The 17,938-nt window shown below is 43.2% G+C and overlaps 1 protein-coding gene across 1 annotated transcript in view; it reads left to right on the forward strand.

Annotated features, from left to right (window-relative positions):
• Window positions 1-17,938, forward strand: part of sgcd (sarcoglycan, delta (dystrophin-associated glycoprotein)) — a 66,107-nt gene that overhangs the window by 24,866 nt on the left and 23,303 nt on the right. Inside the window, exon 4 of the mRNA XM_068716628.1 lies at window positions 17,149-17,221. Within this exon, the coding sequence (XP_068572729.1) occupies window positions 17,149-17,221 (73 nt within the window). The remainder of the gene's footprint in view (window positions 1-17,148; window positions 17,222-17,938) is intronic.

The following is a 17,938-nucleotide window of genomic DNA, read 5'->3' on the forward strand; positions in this document are numbered from 1 at the left end:
AGCAGTGCTTCCACAGTGGTTCTAACCCCGCCGCCGTCATCTCCTCCAGCAAGCTCGGCTGCCGCGTCACCTGACCGACCGTCTGGAGAGAAACGGAGCTTCTCTGTGCGGAACTCTCTCTGAGCTGAAACGAGCATGAAACAAGCATGAAACAGCAGTTTGATATAACTATATAGCATGAATATGATACTGGTTACTGTGTGTGTGTGTGTGTGTGTGTTTCATCTGTAGTGTGTCGGCGCAATAATCGTAATAATTTAAATAGATTCTGTTCATAAAGTTGTAATTAAATTTGTTTTAAACCATGTTTTTTTTTTTGTTGTACTTGTGTAAATACGTATGTCTTATGTGATCGTAGGAATGCAGTTCATCATTGCTGAATTCACTGCGGTATTGCGTGTTGGTAAATTAATACTTTTTTTAAATTTAATATAATGATGTTGATGATTAGAATGAAGAAACAGGTCACAGGTCGCGATTGCGGCTTTGTCAAGTTTCCGACATCACAATTTAAACCATTGTTTGATAGTTAATACAAGGACTTACATTAGTTCTTATATATTAATAAAGTTTTCTTTCTAAAGCTTTTTGTTTTCCGATCAAATGAGATTTCGCTTTTCACTCTCACCCGGTCAGACGCCAACGGATTAACTACGGTGTCTTTCGGGGGACGGTAGCTGCATAAATCAGTGGAGAAACCAAACGTGGTGATACCATCATCAGCAGCAGCAGCAGCAGCATGCCCTTCCCTCGTTTTTTAATTTTAAAGGCTTTTTTTTTTTTTTTTATGAACTCCCACATCAATTTATGCTCCATGACCTTGTGAGCAATAAATTACTTGATCTAACGGGTGTAATCCGAGCAGCAGTAGCAGTATTTCACTCTCTGTATTCGTACACAGTCACATTGGCCTCTACATATATGCTGCTACGCAACACGCTCGGACTAACAATGGTTTCTCAGCGGACAGGAACAGCGGTCTCCTCAGTGAAAGTCCTGTGGTCGTCTGAGCCGTCCACCGTCCAGCGCTTCGTACTGCGACGGTTGCTCTGAGCGTCTGATAAAGACACGGGTGGGTTAATTTGGTATTTGACGAGATAGGAGTGAGAACGGGTTAGGGTACAAATACCACTGCAAAAAAACTGGTTCCCCCCCCCCCCTGGCTGCAATTCTTTCATAATACATTATTTTCTCCATAATACCCATAGTTTACCCACCACCACTGGCTCTGGTCTGGGTAAACAAAATAATGTCTCGGCGTAGCAGATGGCCTGGAATTCCAGTGTGAATGCTATCTTATTGGGTTTATAAAGACTGTTAATCTTTCTTCTCCAATTTTACTTTTGTTTTATTTACTCTCCTCACCCGGGGCGCTTTTCTTTATCCGACACATTTCTCTCTCTCTGCCCCTGTTTTCCTCTCCTCCTCCTCTTCCTCACCCCAGTTTTCTTCTCTTTCACTCTCGCTCTCCGATGCTGCTGTTCCTTATCAGTAGCACTCGCTCGCCTACATGAAATACCATTAAGTGAATCTTCATGAGGCCTCCAAACACAACGGATTTATCCTGCTGCATGCTTCATAAGTTTCTGATTGATCTCAGCCGCGGACGACAAAAACACTGAGGGAGGGACGAGAGAGAGGGAAGGAATCTGAAAGGGAAAAGAAATGAGGCAGAGGAAAGGAACAGAGAAACGAGGACAGGAGGGGAGGTGAGGGAGGAAAGGAGGACCAAAGGGAAGATGTACAGAAGAAGAAAGGGAGCATGGAGGGCAGAGAGAGAGAGAGAGAGAGAGAGAGAAAGAGAGAGAGAGAGATGCAGAAGCAGGAACTGGAGTAAAGGAATGGGGCGTTAAAAATAATGGAGGGAGGCAGGGAATGAAGGAAGAAACGCTGAGTGAGAGGAAAGGAATGAAATGAGGACAGAGGATGGGTAAGAGGGATGAGTGAAATGAGAACAGAAGCCGGAAGTAAATGAGGGAAAAGGAACGGTCCAGTAAAAGACCAAATCGTGGAAATAGTAAAAAGGCAGAAAAAGAAAAGAAAATTAAGTGGTAAGGAATGGAGAGAGCGTGAAAATGAAGGGAGGGAGACAGAGGGAAGCTAAATGAAGACAGGAGAGGAGAGTCGAGGAAGGAGGCAAGTAGGAAAGAAAATAAAGGGTAAACAAGGGAAGAAGAATACGAGAGAGAGAGAGAGAGAGAGAGAGAGAGAGAGAGAGAGAGAGAGAGAGAGAGATGAAGAGTGAGGGTGAGGAAATAGGTGAAAATGGTATTGGAGAGTGAAAGAAGTAAGGAAGGAACCATAAAAGGAAGAACAAAGGTAGAGATGAAGAGAACCAGAAAGGAAAAAAAAAAAGAAAACAGTGAGGGGTCAAATTAATGAAAGGAGGTATGGAAGAATGGAAGGATTAAAAAGGTGAGATAGAGCATTAGAGGAAGAAAATGAGGGAGGTGAGGAGAAAACTAGGAAAGGCAATGGAGGGAAGAAGGCTCTTTGGGGAGGGAGGATAAAGGAAAGAGTGGAAGGAAATGAGACTAGGTTATAAATATTAGGTAGGAGAAAAGGAAGGAAGTTGGGAAGGAAACAAAAAGGGAAAGACGAAATATAGAGGAAGAAAGTAAGATTACCACCGAGGTCAAATTTGGGAAACGCACTGATGAAATAATTTGAAAGGAGGAGGCGTAATATTTTGGAGGAAGTCGAAAATAAAACCTCCAGGATGGGTTTTTATCGATCCCTCATGCCGTCTGTTTGTACATGTTTACGAGGCAAACAGAGAGCGAGGAGGGCGGCGAGAGGAAGGAGAGCGAGCGGCGCGTGAACGCAGGTGGGCCGCATCGATCCGAGTCTGCCGGCTCCTCATCGACTGAGCAGCAGATGAGGACTGATTACGCCGCAGTTAAGAGGCACATGAAAGGAAGCGCTGGTAATGGTTCCCTCTGTAACCATTAACGGCTTTTGAGAACATTGCCACAAATAAAGTAGTCTGTCCGATGCGTGACCTGCAAGGTGTGGAAAGTCGCACATAAAAAAAAAAAAAAAAAAAAAAAAAAAGATCATTGTGTCAGTCGTAGTTTCCCGTGTCTTACGTCTTGATGAAACCCAGAATCAATTTTATACACTAACATTTACATTTAACCGCATGTCTTCATCGTGCCAGATCGGAAATCCATCTTTTCCTCCGGTGAAGAACCCTGCGGGCCTTAGTACATGAAGTTCTTGTTGGTTCTGACAGCGTCTTAAACCCCCTGTCAGGTGGGTCGGACTGGGGCACCCGTTGGTGAGAGACTGGGACTCTTCTGTTCTGCACCCTTTAGCAACTGTAGGGGGGCGCAGCAGGCTTCCAACTGACTCCAATGTAAACCCATCCACGTTAGTGTTAGACAGGCAAAGCGACTGTCATAGCATGAAGAGCAAAGAAAGTCAGTGTAGGAGAGGTGTATGTGGACGGTTGGGTTAGACCCAGACGTTAACCCAGGAGACCACTGTCCGTGTCTTGCGTGAAACTAACTAAAAACTCGTACTTTTGTCCGGTAACTTACTTAATTAACGAACGCCGCAAGTTACAGAACAAACAGACTTAGTTTAAACCTAACCAGGTAAACCTAAAATGAGTAAACCTACGTTGAAAGTTTACTTTGGGAAGACGCTGTATGGATGTAAGACGTCTGACACGTCCAGAACTAATGCTGGAAGGGCGTCCAGGCTCTTGTCATCTCCCGCCTGGACTACTGCAACTCTCTACTCGCCGGAGCCCCGGCGTCGGCCATCAGACCTCTGGAGCTTTGTCCAGAAAGCCGCAGCTCGCCTGGTGTTCAATCGCCCCGAGTTCTCCCACACAACTTCCTTTCTCCGTTCTCTACACTGGCTCCCTGTAAGAGCTCGCATCCAGTTTAAGACTCTGGTGCTAGAATACAGGGCAGTGAAAGGAACAGCTCCTTCCTATCTCCAGGCCATGGTCAAGCCTTACACCCCCGCCCGACCACTTGGCTCTGCTGCCTCGGGGCGATCGGTCGACCCGTCGCTCAGAGGTCCCGGCGGCCGATCGACCCGGTCACGGCTGTTTTCTGTCCTGGCCCCACAGTGGTGGAATGAACTCCCCACTGACGTCAGGACAGCGGAGTCGCTGCCCATCTTTCATCAGGCTGAAGACCCACCTCTTCAGGAAGTGCTACCCCGAGCCTTCCACTTAGCGCTTATTGTATTCATACTAGCTTGTTGCACTTATTGTATTCGTATTACTTATAGTACTAACTGTTTTTCTTTGTTTCTGTACTTTGGCTCTGAGTTATGCTCTGCTTCATGCTCTTAGATGCTTGTTTGGAAAAGGAAAATGTACTTATGACTTCTGGTGACTAGTAGTTCTTTTGATTACCAATGTTGATGCACTTATTGTAAGTCGCTTTGGATAAAAGCGTCTGCTAAATGACTGTAATGTAACGTAATGTAATGAGTCGTATTTTCAAACTTCGTGTCACCGACCACGCCTCTGGATTCGAAGCAGTGGGATTGGAAACGTGTTGACGTGTTGAGCTGCGTTTTTTAAAATGTTTTACTTTCCAAAACGGAGCACTTTCTGCAGCGATTGGTCAGGTGTGCGGAGATGTGAACGTATATATAGGCGGGATTTGAAAAATAACGGTGTCTAAAGTGTCACTTCGGATGGATTAAGTACTAAAACGTGTGAGTTGATTTTTAACACTGTAGCTAAATGAGTGGAAGGTAGGATATCAATCATCAACTTAGTTTGCTTTGGAAAATGCCTTCGCACTGATGTGAAGTATATACCAGTCATAGTTAATGAGCCGTAACATTAAAGTGTAATACTTAAATTAAAATACGAGGTGACAAATGACACTGCTTCCACGATTTCTGCTGTTTCAATGTCAAACTGCCGCCTCCCTTCGTCTCCTGTGCACGGAGCACCGGTTCGCTACGACAGTTCGCCAATCGTATACCTTTTGATGGACTTTTTGATGAATAAACATCGATTTTAAATCAGTTTTTTTTTTTTTCGTCCATTGTATCAGTCCCTGATTATATGGTGTTCCTGCTTTGGGTTTATTTTTGAAGTCTAAAAGTAATTCTGAAATAGTTTACTCATGCGTGAGCCTGGCTTCCACATGCGGCCTTAAATAGATGTCGACGCACGCCGCTGCTCAACTTGGTTTAGACATCGCTGCCAGAATATTTAACCGGAAAAAACAATAAAAGACACTATTCCCACATTACGGTACGGCGTGTGATGCGACTGATCGGCTGCTTGTCAACCTATTCAGTCTCTCCAGAATGGGGGAAAAAAAAAAAAACACGTTATAGATGTCGAGTGAATATCAGATATTTATTCCAATAATAACAAACAGACATAAACAACTTTTGACGGGGTTTTTTTTTTTTGCTCATTAAACATGACACCATATGGTCCAAAGTACGTGGACAAAAGCATGTTGAAACCCAAACATGTGCTTGTTGAACATGTAATTCCAAAACCAAGGACATCGATCTGCAGCTGTAACAACCACTGTTTCAGGTTACAGTTGTTCTGCCACATGTTTGAACCTGGCTGCGGGGGGAGTTGCTCCCATACAGCCGAAAAGAGCACTAGCGAGGTCCAACGCTCACTGTTGGGGTGATCGGGTCTTGCTCACAATCGCTGTCCCCGGTTCATCCCAAAAAACAAGGTGTTGGATGGTGTTGAGGTCAGTGTTCTTTTCAGGCTAGTCAAGTTCTTCCACAACAAACGCTGCTTGCATAGAGATTCCCCTTCTTAAGGGGACCCTGAAAATATGAAATCGGCTTGCTTACGGTATCGCAGTAATATTGAATTGTAACCCCTGTATCATGATACCGTATCGTATATCCATTATTGCTAATGCACAGCCCTGTAATCCGTGAGCGACAGCTTCAGAGATTCTACTTTTCATTCTTCTTTTTTTATTGAATATGTAACTCGTCTTCACTCTGCTCCTGTTAAAGTGTCTTTTGTAGTCGAGCAAGACGGATGAAAGTGGACATTTATATCGGCTGCAGCCGCGTTGAAACGGACTCATCAGACTTATCGAATTTGTTTTGCTGCGAGCGTTCCGAAACTACTTCATGTATATGTTATTTTCAAGATGCACAATGTGCAAATAAATGACCTGAAATGAGCTTAAAAATACACACACACACACACACACACACACTCTCGCTGCCTTGCTAATCAGCTCGGCCCGAACACTCTTCAAGTCGACGTCCCCGGCAGGCCTATTTGCAGAGGAATATCAAACGTCCCTGCTCACCATCATTCTTTCCCATTAGAGGCTCAGGACTTCATTACTGCCGCCCCGCCGGCTGCAGGCTTCAAACGCACAGAGACAGACAGCCGCGGCGGACGTCAAGGTCCAGGCTCTGAACTTCTCTTTTACAATCTGTGTTGGAGATTGAAGCGCGTTAACCCACCGTGTGCTCGGTGACGTCTTTTCCCGTCAGCGCTGCTGTGACTGCAGCCGCATGCCGGCGCCACACTTTCCCCATCGAAAGACGGACTGCGGTTTGTCTTTATGTGTGTTTGTCCTGCGAGGGGATGAGACGATGTCCGTTTTACTGCCACTCGCGCCTGAGAGTAATGCGACACATGACGTCACTTACTGTTTTTACACTGCAGTGTGATCTCATGTGACTTCAGTAGGATTATAATGTAGGGTTTATTTTCATTTTTTTTTTCCAATTTTTGTGTTTGCATTTAAAAGATAAAACTTCACTTAAATGTGGGATTTTCAAAATAAAACTTCACTTAAATGTGGGATTTTCAAAATAAACTGCTGCATCCAAACGTGTTCTTTGGTGCTCCAAGGAGACAACGATGTGTCCTCGGGATTCTTTTTCTTGTGATAGATAGAAAGTGAAGAGAAAATGGCGAGTAAAACACAAATGAGCTGCTTCTATTGCACCACAGTCTGTCATGGTAAGTCAAACAAGACTGTAGTCTTTGAAGGAAACGAGCTCAATGCTCAAATCAGCAGGCTATAACTTGCTTTACAGGAGCAGTATTAAAGCCCTGCTTCTATCGCAGGTATAACGTTTATTATGTCCGCCATCTGCGTTTAGCGCGCTGACATCAAATAGCTCTAAATACAAATTACAGCCGAGGACAATGAGAAGGTCATTGGTTTTCTCAGGTATTGGAAAAATTTGAAATTTCAACCCAATGATGCTTCTAAATGAAAAGTCAGAGGATTACCAAAGTTACCTCAATGTCCCCTGTGGGCACCGTGAATGTCCGTACCAGACTCAATTAGAATCCATCCACCAGGTAATTCGATTTTTTTTTTTCCGTACGGACCAAAGTGGTGAACCGACTGACTGACTGATTGCCATTTCAGGAGTCACTAGTGCATTGGTATGAATGGCATTGCCCTATCGTAGCTTTGTACTGGGGTGTACAATACAAATTGGCTACATGTTTTTTTTTTTTTTTTTTCCTCAGCAAAGTAACAGCAAAGTAACCTCAGGGAACTTTTTTTGATTGGAAGCTTTGATTTGAAAAGGTGTTGGCTCTGTGACACGTGTGGGAGGGGAAATCTAAATCTGGACACATGTTCACTGCCGTGTAAAAGAACATCGTTTGATTGAGCTCCTACACCTTTTCTTCTCTCCTTCTTGTGTTCATGACGACCGGGGGGGGGAGGGGGGGGGTTGACCGAGTGGAGGTGGCAGTCAATTTAATCACCTTTGTCCCTGAATGATTACCGCTGCCCCGGCTCATATCTCTCAACTATGGCGGTGATGGTTTGGACGTGTGTGTGTGTGTGTGTGTGTGTGTGTGTGTGTGTGTGTGTGTGTGTGTGTGTGTGTGTGTGTGTGGAGCGAGAGAGATGAACAGAATGGAGATAATGAAAACTTTTGGCTGACTTGGTACAAACAGTCAGACGTAGTTCTACCTCCTCAGAACAAAAATTTCCGCAGTAAAGAGAAATCATTAATATCCGTATTGATTTCATACGTTAGACATTGCCGTATTCATTCACTTCAGTGTGTCAAGAATCGATTCTATGGGAAACATCCAATAGAGGCAAGCGTACTCGATCAGCAAAGTACAAAATTGCAAAAAAAACAAACTGAGCTATAAACTACAGCTTGCCGAAAATATGAATAAGTGGCAGACTCTGAGCAAGAGACACTTAAATGTGAGGCCCTGGGTGAGGAGAGTCCCGCACAGATCTGGGGTCAGGCTGTAGACCTGGAGTCCGGATAATGTGGCCTTTTTCGTCACAGCGTCCCCGGCTAACGATGACCAGACGAGAGCCGCGCCCCCCCCCCCCCCCACCGGCACGCTGTCGTATCGCCGCGCGGGAACGACAGCTCGTCGTCGCCCGGTGCACGCTGGGATGGATGCCGCAGCTGACGGCCGTGGACGGCTGTGATGCAATCCTCCGTCGCCCGATTGCCACGCCGCACATTGTTAGAGTGGCTCTCGCCGCATCGCCGATCACTGTCGGGGCTCGCCTCTCACTCTCGGCGCTCTGTCAGCATATTTAGGCGCGAGGGGGGGGGGGGGGGGGAAAGAAGAAAAATGGCAGAAGTTGAGGGAGTGATGTGACCCAGTGATTGATATTCACCTGCAGTGTTGGGAGAACTTGGTCCGTGGCTCGTCTCGTCTCTCCTACTCGGCCTGCTGCATGCGGTACGTGTGACGAGTCGTCCTCGAGTTGAGAAAGAGAGATCCATTAGTCACCAGGCTGGTGCCGTAGTTAGCTTCTCTCTCTCTCTCTCTCCTCCTCCTTTTTTTTTTTTTTTTTTTTCTCTGGCCTGCTCTCTCACATGTTCTTCCTGCTATTCTCCCTCCGTTTCTCACATCTCTCCCCCTTTCTAAGTTTTGCTCCCCTTTCCTTCTAAATTCAGCACCGACTTTGATCTCTCTTACTTCGCTCTCTTTACTTTCTCTAATCCGCCGGCTGTATATTCTATTTGACAGCCTAAACTTACTGTTGAGGTGGAGAGTTGCCCCCCCCCCCCCCCCCCCCCCCCCCCGCCTTAATGAAAGCTCCTGATTTGCTTATACAATTCAAAGGAGAAAGGGCAAAAGCATCTCAGCGGGGGGGGTGCTGGCTATTTATTAGAAAGAGCTGCTGGCTACACCTCCAGTCTGACTGCAATTCCAAAAAGGGAAGATTATTATATATACTCTGGAGCAGAGAAAATCAGAGCGGGCAAATGATGGAATGAGAAAGAGAGAGATAATACGGGGCGAAAGAGAGGAAAATATTAAATGTGATGAATATTAAACGGCGGGTCGTGAGGATGATTCTCCTCCAGGAGTTTGCTCTGATGACTGTTAACACCATCGTAGCTCCGTGGGGTTCATTTTAGTGTGGGATGGTGATGTCAGTTTTCTATCCGACACCTCTGTCTAGACTGAAACATCTGGATAACCATTGGATGGATTACCATTCATGGTCCCCAGAGGATGGATTCTAATGGCTTTTATACTCCCCTGAGATTTTGGATAAAAGTTGTACAGAAGAATCGCTTACTTTTGGTGTCCACGGTTACAGACGACCACCTTGTTCTCTCGGGTCCATCTTGGGAAGTGTAGGCAATTATCAGTTTACAGTAGAGGTGGGTGAGGCGGAGGGTACTCCATGATAGTGGAGTGCAACACGTATCACGAAATCGCTACAGAACACGCAGAACATCACAAATCGGCTTTAACCAGCAGCTGGAGGGTGGGATTTTAATTTTCTCAGTGGCTTCCAGGCTGTCAGACGTCCAGTCGGACCACAATTTTTCCAAGGAAGACAACCAATCAGAATCGCAGATTCATTCCGCTGTCGACTTTGACCAAAATGCTTCAGGTCCCGCGTGACTGTGATCATGCCGAAACATGTCTTCATTTACATCTGTGAATTAAATAGGATTTAACTTTGAGTCATGTCACTGGCGGTTAATTACATCCGGCAGGTTGTGGGTTTTTTTTCCCCATTAGTGCTTCCTGTCTTTTTTTAACATGTCCGTGCATTAAAAAAAAATATATACATATACAGTCGGTGCCTTTACAAAGATATTATAGATGGATGGATGGATGGATGGATGGATGGATGGATGGATAGATAGATAGATAGATAGATAGATAGATAGATAGATAGATAGATAGATAGATAGATAGATAGATAGATACTAACTTTATTGATCCCACGAGGGGAAATTATTTTGTTACAAGCAGCAATAGAGTACAGGTATAAAAATCTTAATATAAAAATCTTAATATTATATATAAAGAAAAAGAAAAATACACATGTCACAATACACAATATATACAATTATAATAGAGTAAAGATGTTATATATAAAAAAAAAAAATGCACACTATATACACAATGAAATTGAATAACAGAATAATATTAAATCAACTAAATAAACAGTAGTGCAAAGGTTTAACCAACAGTGAAAGATTTGTCCCGAGGTGATTTGTTATACAGTCTTATAGCAGTTGGCAGGAATGTTCTCCTGTACCTGTCCTTATGACAGCGGAGCTGGATCAGTCTGTTGGAGAAAGTGCTCCGCTGTCCCTGCAGTAGGTGGTGGAGAGGGTGGTCCTGGTTATCCAATATGGATAATAGTTTCTTCAGTGTCCTCCTCTCCACCACCTGTTCCAGACTGTCCAGGTTTGCAGCCGATGATGGAGACGGCCTTCTTAACCATTATTCACGTAAGATCTGCCTTAAGTTTGTTTCGGTGTGCCTGCGGCATGCATTAAATGCAGGCATTGTCTGCTAATAGCATCGTGTCAAGCCAAACCTGTGCTCACAGATTTCACTTCCTACTTTTATCACCAGCAGCCGAGTAAGTTTTCGCTCCAAGCAGGAGATTGTCGTTTGAGAGGGATCTAGGAACGGCTTTGCAGACGCTCCTTTTCAGCTTCTTTTCAGTTGATGGTTGCCGTGTTTAAGCTGACGGAATACGTAGTCCAACCAGAAACCAGGCCACGCAGGCCCCACTCCTAATAAACCAAACTCTGTGCTCCAATTATAACGTGTGTAACGTTTGAAAATGACAGCTCATTTACAGCAAAAGGCCGTAAAGTTCAATTTGCCAGAAAAAAAAAAAAAAGCTCTGCCTTTTTTTGAGGGAGCGCTTTAAAAAAGATCTAAATCCTAATCGACAACACGAACGCTGCGGTCACGTGAGGAGGGTTGTAATAGTGCCAAGCGTCGGGTTCTGATGACGGGGTACGTTTTTTCTTTTTTTTACGAAGGCCGCCCCGCACAATTGGACGTTATCGGTCAGCTGGTAACCAAAACAGCTGAGTAATAGTAAAGGCGAACGAAGCGGCTGATGCAAATGTGACGGCGTCGGCGCTCTGCCTGAACTAACGCTACGCTGCATGGTTCAACGAGATAACGCTGTTTTTGAAACCCAGAATATATAAATAGAAGTTTGTGGATTTTGTCTCGCCTCGGCTCTTTTTTTTTTTTTTTTTTTTTTTTTTTTTTTTTTTTTAAACTAATGCAAGATCTGTGCACTATTATCTCTTAGGCTGCCACCAGTCATGCTACTGTTGTTGTAGGCAGAGAAGATGTGAGCAAAGCAGTGCGGCGTCACGCACTGAAATGCATCAAGATGAATGCAGGATTTCGGGGGGGGGGGGGGGGGGGGGAGGGTTTGGTTATCGTTGCTCGTGCATGGACCAGGACCAGGACCAGGACCACCACCACCACCAATCATTGAAATTATTCCTGGAGGGGAGTTTCCTCTGTGCCTTCTGTATCTCACTATTTCATCACCTCTGAGATACTTCAGGCCACAACAGATGATATCCACCCCTGGTCTGACTACTGCCTCATAAACACACACACACACACACACACACACACACATTCACATATACACAGATGCACACGGACACACAGCTGCTCACATAGACACATTCATCTTTTACGGCATCATTTATTTCCTCACCCGAACCCCCTACCGGTCCATGAACATGTCGGCGGCGTGACGTATTGCTGCTGTCTGCTCAGTATTCATGCGGAGGCTGTGATCAGAAAATCAGATAGATCAAGTTTTATTCACAGAGGTGGAGTCGTCTCACGCTGCTGAAAACAAATAAAGACAAAAATATAAGCATCTGCAGTGGCACAATATCAATAATCGGTGACAGTTATTGATTAAATGGCTTCCCAGGTGAAAAATAAATATGCTAAGTATATTTAATCTTAGCCTACTCGAGTATACTTGAAGCCCTACTAATCATCAGTATACTTAAAGAGTGCTATTTTGGAACAACTTGTTTTGTACTTAATATATTAATAGTTGTGATTAAATAGTAGTTATGGACAATTTGAAGTGTATTTAGTATGTTTTTTGTGCTAAATTGGAACAACTTAAACACAATTAGTTCAAAGTGTGTTAAAAGTAGAACTTTTGAAAATAGGTGAAAGCGTAACTTTTGTATACTTTTTTTTATATATTTGCAGAAAGTACAATTCTTTGATAGTATATTTGCAGTGTACTATTGAAAAGTATGTTTTAAATATAAAAAAAGTCTCCAAAAAAAAAAAAAAAAGTCTTCAAACTCTTCATCAATGTTTAAAACACAACTGACCAATACTGATATTGCGTTTTGAGAATTAAAAAAAATCTGGTAACAATCTATTGGCCAATAATATTTTCTATAAACCTAATATACAAATATTGATTCAATGAACTCACGTTAGTTTTTATTACGGAATTGTGACCAAGATACTTTAAATGTGCGACATAAATTTGTCAGCAAGGTCCACAAATTTCCCCCCGCCACTTGTAAAAACACAATATTCTGCACGACGTGCAACATATACGACACTGACCGCAAAGACAGTCTGCAGGTATGTGGCGGCACATTTGCTGGAGAGTCGATCAAGCCAAAATCCAAAAAAAAAAAACTGAACAGCGCAGTGGAAGTATATTTGACAGAAAATGTAGTGAGAAGTGTTGCTACACAGATTAGGAGGTGAGGAGGGAAGAACTGGATTTGATTTCGTGGAAAATCTACAATAATAGCAGAATGAAGTTAGAGGCTTTGTTAAACTAATTCCAGCTAATTGAATTACTTCCCTAATGGATGTATGATCAATTTCAGTCCAATTCAGCAACATAGTGCTGATTTATTGTTTTTTTTTTATTTCTGATTGCGTCACAGAGCATTTTTAGATCTGTGTGGTATAATCTCTCCAGAAATAGTTGCTGAGATTCATGGGTACTATTATTGCGTCCCAAACTACAGATAGCAACTGATTTAAAAAAAAAAAAAAGAATCATTTGTCACCGAATAACTAAAATATTATAACTCTTGTGTTTCTGCGTAGAGGAGAATTAAAGTTATCATGAAAAATAAAAAAAATTTAAAAAAACACTAAAAGAATGTCTGCTGACTATCGCTGCGTTAGAACTTCCTGTATGGGCGATAAAAAGGGCGGCATGAATAAAATGACATTGGTTTTATCTTTTAAACTAGCGATTTAAGGCAGAGTGACAGCCAGACGCAAAGCAAAGAGCTTTTTTTTTTTGTTCTTTTTATTCCGACTGAGAGCTGCGATTTCTAATGCGAGGCTTCTGTTTTATCTTCACTCACTTTACTGCAGGAGAGAGGCAGTGACACGCACCGAGGCTTCCACTTCACTTTACATCCTCCTCTTTGTACTCTGGCTCTAACTGACTGAACAGGTATTTAAATGTCACCGGGGCTTTCATAAGCTACAAGGAATAAAGCTTTTTCTTTTTTCTTTTTTCTTTTTTTTTTTTGTATTTCTTTAGTAAGCCCTCAGTTTTGTTTCTCTTCTCAAAAAGAAAACAGAGGAAGCACAACTGCACAGCACTTATTTGCTCACTGCAAAAAAATACTTACTTTGTGAAATATATGGCTGGTGAAATAACTGGGTGATTACCAGATATGCAACGCCATAGCGTGTATGTTTTACGTGTTAATCTTTACAGATAATACAAACGACAAGAGCTCAATACAGTTAAAGAGAGAGAGAGGGAGCAGAAGTGACTCCACCTGTAGTTGTCATTAAGAGGAAATGTATCCATCCCACAGCTGAAGCCCCACTTTGCATATCGATATTTCATTTCCCTGACTCCGTTGACAGGTTGAGCTGCGTTATGAAGAGCTCCCCGGAGGAACCCAGAGTGTTGTAAATATCCCAGCGAAACATCAGGGAAACATCGAAACATTAAACGCCTGTTTCACTGAAAAATGCACAAACTTATCAAAGTCGTCCCGCCGCACCTAAATCTGTCCTGGTGAGTGACTTCAACAAGAGGCAGTTGTTCATTGTTGTGACGTCTTTTTTCCAATGTTTTGGCAATTATTACTTCTCTTATATTACTTAGGTGGCCGTATCTAGACCACAAGAGCTTTTTTGAATCACTGAAATGCATCTGTGACCTACGTTTCCAAAGGTGACTCTTCGATGTCGTTATAAGCTCCAGGATTCCCTTTCATCACAGTGTTGGCCCGGTGAAGGATCTTTGAATGCACTTGTTCACTTGTGTCGGAAATGCTTTCAAAATAAAATAAAAGACGAATACTGTAGTGTGTTAAGTTTAGATATTAACCAGCTGAGTAAAGCATGTTGTTTCTACTCTCACATTCATGGGCGTTGGAAAGATCGGTGGGACAATATAACAAGTGGAAACCGCAAACAGAGTAGATGTCATTTCCTGTATTCTGGTGCATTTTAACTGGTGCTTTGATACTTTATCTGGCTATAATAATATATAACAGTTTTTTTTTATTTCATACAGAGGAAGTGGCCCCAGATCACATATTTGAAGATAATACAAAAATACAGAAATTGGTTCGATGACTAAATTTCGAGGCATAAAAAGAACCACTTATTATTTATTATGAAAGGCATCAGTACAACAGCTTTCATAGTGTGTGTGTGTGTGTGTGTGTGTGTGTGTGCGCGCACAGGTGGAATAGAGGGGGGGGGGGGGGGGGGTCTAAACTAATGTTTTCAAAAAAGTTATAAAAGTTTGTGACACCCATTCTCATGTCCCTGAGGATCAGCATGTTATTCTCATTTTGAACTCAATGGACACGTTTACAAGCTGGAGCACTTTAAATGTAGAGCTGTTAATGCTGACTGTCCATAAAACACTCTAGTTCTGCACTATTCAATCATTAAATATGGATTTATTTTTTTGGGGGGGGTCCTTTGACAACATGGGAGACTCAACAACTCCACTGTTACTGGAAAATCATTCTGTTTCCCCCCCCCCCGTTGAACACGGGGCGGATCGACGGTCACGTGACGTCAAAGGTGTGACGTGTCGAGCGAGGCGGTGGGTCGGCATCGCCTGTACGCGCGCATTTCATCGCTCAGGATCGGGGCGATACATCAACAAATATTTCCCCGTCGGCACAGTTGGAGCTTTTCCTCCATTTAGCTTCGGTGTGTGTGTGTGTGTGTGTGTGTGTGTGTCGCGGAGTGAGAAATGTGCGGCTTCCCTGCAGTGCCTCCAACGGTTTTTTCAAACGCATTTAGTCATGGCCATTGATCTGCACCTGATGCTTTGTTGATTTGATGTACCTGACTGCTCCGGTTTACTCAAGCCGAGACGGCGAGAGCCTCGGGCTGAGGGCCAGCCGACTGCTTCTCCTGTTTTTGTTTTTTTAAATGCTGTTAGCTTGCACTTCGTCACAAACAAGCGACGGAATGTCAGTCGTACTTCGGGGTGAAGTAACCCGGAACACGTCTCTGTACTTTTGACTCGAACTTGGGTTTGGAAAAGTGAATGTATTTCTAACGAGACTAAATGTCTTATGGCCACACTGCTTTTTACACAGCATGGAGTAAAGTCACCTCTTTGCTATGATATTTACAACCGGTGGGCGAAGTAATTCACGTTGCATTTCGTTCAGCCGATTGCTTATATTAGCATCCTCACGTGCTAATGTGCTAATACTAGCATACGTAGTTGTAATTATTGGATATTAGCGAAGAGGGTGTTTAGCGTCCAACATGAAGCGAACCACACCGTAGTCCTCGCTTCTACAATTTGCTGAAACTAAATGCAAATGGCTGCATGGACGTGCTGCCAGTGCTGCTCTCGTTGTGCTAATAGCTTTGTAGCTCTTCATTGCATGCTGCAGTTCTGTAATCTGTATCATGGCTGCTTTTGTAGTTCTTGGATTTCTGCATCTACATTATAATTCTGCTACGTATTTGGGACGGGCATTTCAAACAGAAATACGATTCGATATACACCTGGACTATCAAAGTTGCTATCACAGAACATTGTCCTGTTGCCGCTTATTGTGAACAGCTATGGAGATTAACCTCACGGGAGGTCATGAATAAGAGACTGAAGTCCAGTCTTCTGAACAGCAAAAATGACGGGCCTGTCACAGTGAAAGGGAGCATATTTCTGAGATCGCGTTGTTCTGAACTATAGTGGCAACGGGCCCCAGTGCACTCTTATATGACGGGCCCTGCATGCTAGTTGCTAAGATACGATGCATACACACACACACACACACACATCATATCGTCCCGTCACATGATCACCTAGAAACTTGACAATTGATAACATTATCATTGCATATCTGTACATGACAAAAATACCTAAGAAAAAAAAGAAATAAAGATTGCTACTGACTATTTTACCCCCAAAAAAATGAAAATGATGAAGCAGATGGGTTTGCCTTTTCGAGGGAATATATGGCAAATGGCAAAAAGCGAGTTCTGTGAGTTATTCTGCGAACACAGGCCATATTTCTGAGGAAGCGAACAGACGTACTTACAAGTGTCTGATTACTTCCCAACATGTTGTTCGAGGACCCGCTCTCTACGCCAACCCCTCCCCAAGGGTCCTAGTGCTACCCTATTGCCTGCACTATATATTCACGCCCCTGGTTAGTGAAGCTCTGAGCAGCTTTAAGTCTATTACTTACTTTTTTTTCCCCTCATGATTGAAATACATTTTTTTTAGTTTAAAAGTACATACAAAGTGTTATCAGTGGGGCGGGGGGGGGGGGGGGGCCGTGCGCGCTCACTGGAGAGCCGTATGGATCGGCGGAGTCTCAGAGATTATGTCCATTGATCAGACAGGAGGGGTTTGTGGGTTCTATCGACGGCGGAGCGGACCTCCCGTCTGACGTCGTGTTCTGTGATTTCAGGGGCCGAAGGAGCCGTGTTCAGCAAATCGGTGGAGACGCCACACGTCAGGGCCGAGCCGTTCAAAGAGCTGAGGTGAGTCGGAGTCCCTTTTTTTTTTTCTTCTATAATGAATTACGTATGGTAGGTCAAGGTAATACGCAAGTAGCGTGACCAGGATACTGCTACTACTGCAGCATTCACGCAAAAAACACAAACGTACCTCCACAGAAAGTATTCACTCGCTGAAGCAAAACTGTGTTTTCTACGGTACAGTATTTATGTGTGATCTAAGTAGAGCTGAAGCTACTAGTCTACAAAAAAAGACTGTCATCAAATTCATAATCAGCTAATCGCACAAGTCATTTGTCAAGAAAACGGACATATTGTCTGGTCTGAACTGTTATCTAAATCTTAATATAATACAATTAATGAAATATAATATCGAGTGAAAATTGCTGGGTCTGGACTGTTGATCAGATCGAAGTCAATGAATCAGGAAAATAATCAACACATGAATGCGCTACACAATAATGAAACTCATGTATGTGTGTATTATGATAAAAATAATATGCATGTAGTGGTTACACATGTATAGGATTTGTGTATACATATAGTATACATTTCTTATACCTAACTCTGTGTCGTTTCTCAAGTTTAAATATGCGTTGTTTGCATAAATGGGTATTGTGGGATATTTCATAAGGATGCGTTGTGTGTCTTCTTCATTGAAGAGGCTTATGAGGTTTTTATGCTGTCAAATAGAAGGAAAGTGACGCTTCAGGATTGTGTGTTTGTGCTGAGGAATGTATG

Source organism: Cebidichthys violaceus, unplaced genomic scaffold, assembly GCF_023349555.1.
Source record: "Cebidichthys violaceus isolate CVI_PGR_0920_01 unplaced genomic scaffold, fCebVio1.0.p SCAF_20, whole genome shotgun sequence".
Classification (NCBI taxonomy): Eukaryota; Metazoa; Chordata; class Actinopteri; order Perciformes; family Stichaeidae; genus Cebidichthys; species Cebidichthys violaceus.